The sequence below is a fragment of the Brachyistius frenatus genome, unplaced genomic scaffold (assembly GCF_029030835.1).
Source record: "Brachyistius frenatus isolate BFR_SWC_R1_liver_20210118 unplaced genomic scaffold, ASM2903083v1 Contig_7, whole genome shotgun sequence".
Lineage (NCBI taxonomy): Eukaryota > Metazoa > Chordata > Actinopteri > Embiotocidae > Brachyistius > Brachyistius frenatus.
In genome coordinates, this window is record NW_027210606.1 from 7,661,805 (window position 1) to 7,669,021 (window position 7,217).

Genomic DNA, 7,217 nt, shown 5'->3' on the forward strand with positions numbered 1-7,217 from the left:
CGATCTTAATCGTTCGGAAGGAAACTTGAAATTGACCCGAGGAAAACATCAAAAACAAACTTCAATTTCCATTCTTGCACCCTCTGAGCGCAGGAAGAGGTTTCCAGACAGCTGCTGACAGACAAGGATTCTTGGTATTTGGTTGGTCTGACCTGTCTACGCTCTCTTGCTGTGTGGTAGTCTGCCCTGCGTGTGACTTAGTAGGTCTGAAAACATTCCCTGTGGCATAACAGAGGGAGAGGGCAGAAGATAAACAGGGAGGTATGAAGACATCGGCCTGTGTTTTAGCAGTGTTTCAGATGCCTCCAAACAGAGTACATCACGCATATCCCATTTCTTTTCATAGAATTTTAATTTGAAAATTAAGAAAAATAACATAATTATAACTCATAATCATATGGTAGACTTACAACGTACACATCCTTTCACAGCATTTAGTTTCACCAGCATTCCTGTGTGAAGGTAGCAGAGATACAGTATCTTCCCTATCTATCCACCAGAGGTCAGCCTTTTATTAACAAATTCTCAAGTTTAACAAAACTGCATTTTTAATGAGAAAGATAACATTAAAAGGAATAAATTACTCATGATGCGGATGCAGTTTTTCCCATATGCTTTTGCAGCATTTTGTTGGACAAAGTAGATTTCACATGCAGTAACTCGGGTGGAGTGTCTGTGACAGTGGTGATGCCAGTGCATAAAAAAAACCCTCCTGTCATCTGAGAAAAGTACATTGTACAAAAGTACATCCTGTTGCAGTGCATTTTTTTGAATGAAGGGTTTTAAACGGGCAACCAGTGGGGCGCGGGGTACTCCAAGGATTTTGAAGAGAAATAATAACCTTAAAACAGAAAATGGCACCAGGGCACCCAGTTGAGTGCAAAGTTCTTAACATAACGTAAAGAAACTACTTGATTTTACAGCATAGCCTAATCTGAGAGTGCTACCTGTGTTAACAGTTTATTTTTGTATCTGAATACCTCTTAAATGACCCTTTTAATGTTGCACATCCCTTTTTGTTTGAGCCATGAAGGGTGTTAGAGGTAGCACTAAGATGAAGGTCGCCTGGACTTGGTCTTTCTGGAGAGTTTGTAGTTGAAGTACATGGCAGCGCTGGACTGCGTGGCTCTCCTGGGCCAGCAGGTGCGTCCGTTGCCGAAGTAGTCATCCAAACACTGACAGGTGTAGGAACCATCTGTGTTGACGCAATGAGCCTGGTGGCTGCACTGGTGAGACCCGGTTAAACATTCATCCTTGTCTGTGGAGAAGAAGAGAAGAAAATTTGAAATGTTGTTTTATTGTGGAGCAAGTAGAAGATTGATTACATTACACTGAGCAGGCATGCTAAAACGTGGTAATAGTGAAGTCAGATGAGATCAGTATGGAGAGAGCAAAGGGTTTCACGACCGACTGCTTCAAACCTGCTCTGGCGATAATTTTGCAGTGCTCATCACACAGATGAAAACAAAAACAGCTTGTGGGTGAGCCCGCAGCTGAGTGGGTGAGCTATGAGTGCTCATCAAATAAACATGGTCTCTGGATTCTGTGCTGCCAAAGCACATCTTCACATGATCTCTTTCTCTCTGCCAATTACAAGAGGAGAACATGTGGGGATGTACTGTGATCCACTTAGTCATTTACAGGGCTGACATGGAACAAATCTGAATGCGTTTTGAAATAAACTATTGTGACCTTGTGATCGTCTGATCATCCCTGGTTTGACTTAGGCTCCTTTGATCTCTCCTTGTGTTTTCAACTGTCAAATGATATCAAAATGCTAAAAGAAAACCTCTGACATACCTGAACATTCAAGTACATGAACGCAGCACAATTTTATGAAATATTCTCAAAATCATGGGACAGTCTGCTGGGTGTTTACATGCTCCAAAAACACATCAAATCAATGCTACATTTTAGTTACCTCGACATTTCACTGAGCCCTGCAGTGTCCCCATCACAAAGCCATCTTGGCACACACAGACGAAGCTGCCAAAAGTGTTTTTGCACATTCGCCTTGTTGGACAAACATCAGCATTCCTCCCACATTCATCCACATCTGCAACACAAGATGAACATGTGTCAAACACAAGCGACACCTTTAGCTGATTTCATTGCACAACATTGACACAGCAGTTTGAATTTGTGGCTGTCTTTTCGAAACATCCCATTTTTACACATGCACGCACGCACACACACACACACACACACACACACACACACACACACACACACACACACACACACACACACACACACACACACACACACACACACATGCACGCACTCCTAACCTTTCAAGGAGAAGGAGTTTAAATGTTTCTTGTTGCTCAAAACAGCAATTATTACCCTCTAAAAGACACAAATAAGTACCTTAACCTTGCAACTACCTCTTTGTACTGACACGTTAAAAGGCACACTGCTGTTAAAAAAAACAAGGAATGACCAACACACCACGTCTCACTACAGGTGTGCAGCATGAAAGTCCTTGATGGGATTTTAGGAACTACTTTCCAAATAGTGACACACGAATAAACGGTTCACCAATTTATCTCAATTAAGTTGTGACTATAGACCGAGTTATGACTAAGTTTATTTTAAACACCTTGATTTACCAGGATTATTTCTTCAGATTGGACCATCTTTTTTGTGTGTGTGTGTGTTTTTTTTAAGAGTCCTATCCAAAATGGCAGGAGATTACAAAACTAGAAAGTGTAAACTGAAGAAAGGAAGTTAATTCAGTTTTTGCGAGAAGCCCTAATCGAGCTCTATGGGATTGGATCTCTGAGTTTGAGGTGCTGAAATTTGCTATATTGAAAGGGATCTCGAATACTTCATGTTTGTGACAGTGGATTGTTGTATAGAATTACATTGGATGCCTCTATCCCAACCAAGTGTGTCCTTAACTTCCTGACCATCCTACAGCAGGAACATAGGTTTTTCTTACATCTGACTATTGATGTGCAAACTTTGCATACCTTGTGTACTTTGTCCCACGCTACTTTAAATGCAGTTTTGCATTTGCAAGTAAAAAGCTGTGATTTCTCTCGGTCTCGGATGTTGACGAGTTCCCACCGAAAATGGCTCCGGCAGTGTGAGAATGTTTCCTCAACAGCCGTGAGAGAGGCTCGCTTCATTACAGGACAGGAGTCGTCTGCTGCTGAGTTATCGAGGGGGACACTGAGGACAGAGTCCAAGGTGCGTTTTTCTTTCCATCAGCTAATTAAAGGCTTTTGGAGAGTTGCCTCTGGTAACATAGCTGCAGGTAGTTGACATATTGTGCACGGGAAGTTGTGTGCTTCACCTACTTCATAAATATATGATAAGCCGAAACATGGTATAGACAAAAACTGTGAACACAATTAATGTCTATTAACACTTAAAAATGTTGATACATTGACATTTTTAGCAAACATTTATTTGGTTTCGAGTTTGTGTCCACCTGATAATTACAAGTCCAATATTCCCTCTGCCTTTAATTGTTTTTCTCGCCACCCACTGAAAAGACTTTGCTCTTTAGCTGCTAAATGCTCCTTTATGTTTGCCAGCCAAATTGCAGACCATTACCGAAAACTTTGAGCTGAAAGGTGCTAAAATGCTCCAAAAAGCCTTTCATGCATCATAGTTTAATCCAATGTCAATATATAAAGTTATTAATTAGACCACCTTCAAATTTGAATTTCCTAGAAAGATCTACAGCAGCTTCTGTGTTGATTGAACCCCCCCCCTATAATGAAGACAGAGTCACCTGTGGTATCCACAGGACACAGGTTTGTACTGTCCTCCGCAGGACTTCATTCCCCACCGGAGTCGTTTCAGAAGCCAAGCGTTCTGTCTGCTTAGTTTTGTTGTCATACAGATTTTTCTTAAGATGTTTTTTCTTCTCGCTTGGATAAACATTGTTAAATGTTTTCTGCTTTTTTTTCTTTCTCCATTTTGTGTTTATAGTTGTTATTTCCTGCTTTGTTGTACTGTAGGTGAATAAAGTTAATACAGTTGGCTGCAGTACATGTGGTGGAATCACAAGCATTATAAAGAGTGGCCCTAATCAACTCCGATGGCCGTGTCAGAGCAGGAATGTGATGCAGCCAGCCCTGGTGAAATCAAGCCCTCAGGTTGAATTCAGAAATGAATCCAAATGACTCATCAGTCTGATTATCAGGCCAAAAGGAGCCGTGAAAAGTCATGAATCTAAGCATATGAGCCATGTAGTTATAGGGATTCATCACAGGGACAAGCTGAGGTGTGGTTTTAAGCGGCACTACCTTCACATGTTTTGTTGTCAGCAGCCAGGTGGAGGCCGGGGGGACACAGACAGCGCAACGCTCCCTCTCTCTCCATCTGGCAGCCAAACTGGCAGCGCAGAGAGAAACATGCGGTCTCTCCTGGAAGACAGACAGTGAAACACTGGCTGAGGATCGGTCAGAGGGTCACTCACACTGTCATGCCACCACACAGCCTGCGAGTACAGACTCTGCAACACTCGGACTAGTAATGAAGCATTAAACAAAAACGTTGACCAAACACTTAAGAACAAAAATCTGTATCTTACATAAATCACTAATTTATGCTTTTTTGCCCTTGAAATATCCCATCACTACTAAACTTTGTTATGGTATCACTTTTAATAGTATAAATTGTGAATTTCTATCATAAACATTTATGTTAGCCTAAAAGGGTGCGTAAACTGGGTCCTCGGCTACTTTAACCTCCTATTATGGTATAAAGACGGTAGAGCGCTTTTTGTAGGGAACTGATCCACTATTAGAAAGATCACCTGTCAGAACACACACTGTCTTTGTTTGGGTTTTTAGATATTGATCTGTAGATTTGAAATGTTGTGTTTAAAGAGGACATTACTCACTAATGCAGGTGTATCCATCTGCACTGAGTGTGTATCCAGGTTCACAGTAACAGCGATAGCTACCGTGTGTGTTCATGCAGCGCTGGGAACACCGTCTCTCCAGCAAACCGCACTCATTCACATCTGGAGTCAATGTGAAACATTATTCCAGCAGTAGATAGAAACGTTTGAGGTAAATGATGCAGAAGAACACGGGTAATTGTTCAGAAATTAAAAACAAGAGACTGACAGGGATTTTGGGAATTAAACTTCACCTTCATCACACTGCAGTCCTTTGTACCCCGTGGAGCATAAGCACTTGTCTGGTCTCGCACATTTTCCATTTACACAGGACTTCTTGCACATCGCTGTGGAGGACAATAGACACAATATGAACCTCAACATGCTAACACCATTAACTTCTGTACCCTGTTATGAGCCAATTAAAGCACCATTGATGACTTTTTTTGGTCACAAGGTACTGAAAAAGCCACACAGTGACCATGTTAGCAAACACTTGCCTATTTATGCATCTAACATGGAGTCATGTTTCTTGCCATCTGTTGAATGAAGTCCCATATTAATTACCTTTTTACCTCTGTAAAGTCAGGCTCTGTAGTAGCAAAATGCTCCAGTCGTTAAAACATTTCCCCTTGCGGGATCAATAAAGTATCTATCTATCTATCTATCTATCTATCTATCTATCTATCTATCTATCTATCTATCTATCTATCTATCTATCTATCTATCTATCTATCTATCTATCTATCTATCTATCTATCTATCTATCTATCTATCTATCTATCTATCTATCTATCTATCCATCCATCCATCCATCCATCCATCCATCCATCCATCCATCCATCCATCCATCCATCCATCCATCTATGTATCTATGTATCTATCATCCATCCATCCATCCATCCATTACATCTGCATTACACATTACGGTATAAAACTTTAATTTCCATGCACTTAGAGGGGGAGAGTGTAACCCTGGTGGTTTTCTGTAAAACTTGGTTTGAAAAGAGTGAAATAAGACGTTCTAATGTAACATTTACTTACTTTAAAACTGAGTGATCTGTAGAAATGCATTCCATTTTGTATACTAATCACGTTATGTTTGTAAAATTGTAACCTACACGTAGGAGCTATAGATGTAGTGAAGTAGAAATGCATATTTGCCACTAAAATGTAGTAGAGTATGAGTAAGAAATACTTTAAAATAGAAATACATCAATGAGTTAACACTCAAAACAGGTTAAAAAGCAGTATATATGTATAGTGTATTTATTTCCACCTCTGATGGGGGATAACTTAAATATTTTGGTATGGAAGAAAAAAAATGAATTCATGAAAAATATGTAAAGAAAATATAGATGCAAGAATCACATTCTTTAAAAAAAAAAAAAATTCCATTCTTTGCTGTTTTGCTGAACTAATGATCTTGATGATCTGTGACCTCCAGTTAATGTATCATTATAGTTGTACTGCCATGAATTGCAGAAGGGCTCACGCTGACAACTGCCGTTAACATTCCTCCATCCAAAACAACAGGAAGTAGTCTGTCCAAAGCTGCAGAGTCCCAGCTGTGAGTGACCTCGAGTGTTCGCCAGCGCATCCTCCACTGACCTGTGAAGGCTGGGACGAAAAGTTATTTGATCATTAGACATGGTCAAGCCTTTAGGGTTTCAATTTCAGAGCAGAACCCACACAGTCTGATGCAATAATAAGGTAACGCACTTTCCAATAAAGTTTGAAGACTAGTCGCCAGTTCAAGTTTTTCCCAGAGGCAAGTGTGGAAATGATATCGGATAAAACAAACACACACAAAAAAAAAAATCAATGGTGGAAATGGAAAACTTTGAAAAAGATTAGCTACCGTAAACAAGAGTTGGACAAAACTTTACAGTGAAAAATGGTCCAGTAACGAGGAAGCTGGATTTAAGACAAAGTAGCTGTCGGATTACTTGGTGAAGAATTTCACATCTTCAGACTCCTGTCACTCAAACAAAATGTTCTTCTGAGTTTTCCTTCTAGCGGAGCAGTGCCAGCAGCGCCTTCATGTTCCAGCTTCTGACTCCCAACCCCCAAATCCTTCGATTCCGTTTGCCAAGTCTCGCCCCCTGTAGCACCCAGTCATCAAAAAATAATAATCACTCGGACAATATTGTTTGCAGAGAATAAAAAGACAGGAAAGAAAGTGTTTTTCCCTGAGGAAGTTACTACTACTAATTATATACTGTAACGTTCGAAGCTGTGGGAAATACAAACAACTGCTGGTCCAATTTTGCTGTGTCACACCACCCTCACCATGTTGGCCAAAACATGGCATTAGGTGATAAAAAAATATTCTCTCAAATGCCATCTGCCTTCT

At 40.4% G+C, this 7,217-nt stretch overlaps 1 protein-coding gene across 1 annotated transcript; it reads right to left on the minus strand.

Annotated features, from left to right (window-relative positions):
- Nucleotides 1–596: 596 nt before the first annotated feature.
- LOC138615664 (nephronectin) lies at nucleotides 597–4,373 on the minus strand. Its single transcript, XM_069689415.1, has 3 exons — nucleotides 4,263–4,373; nucleotides 1,922–2,056; nucleotides 597–1,258 (listed from the first exon to the last, which is right to left on the minus strand). Exons 1-3 carry the CDS (start codon nucleotides 4,336–4,338, stop codon nucleotides 1,050–1,052), a joined length of 420 nt encoding a protein of 139 aa, XP_069545516.1. The 5' UTR covers nucleotides 4,339–4,373; the 3' UTR covers nucleotides 597–1,049.
- Between the last annotated feature and the right edge of the window lie 2,844 nt (nucleotides 4,374–7,217).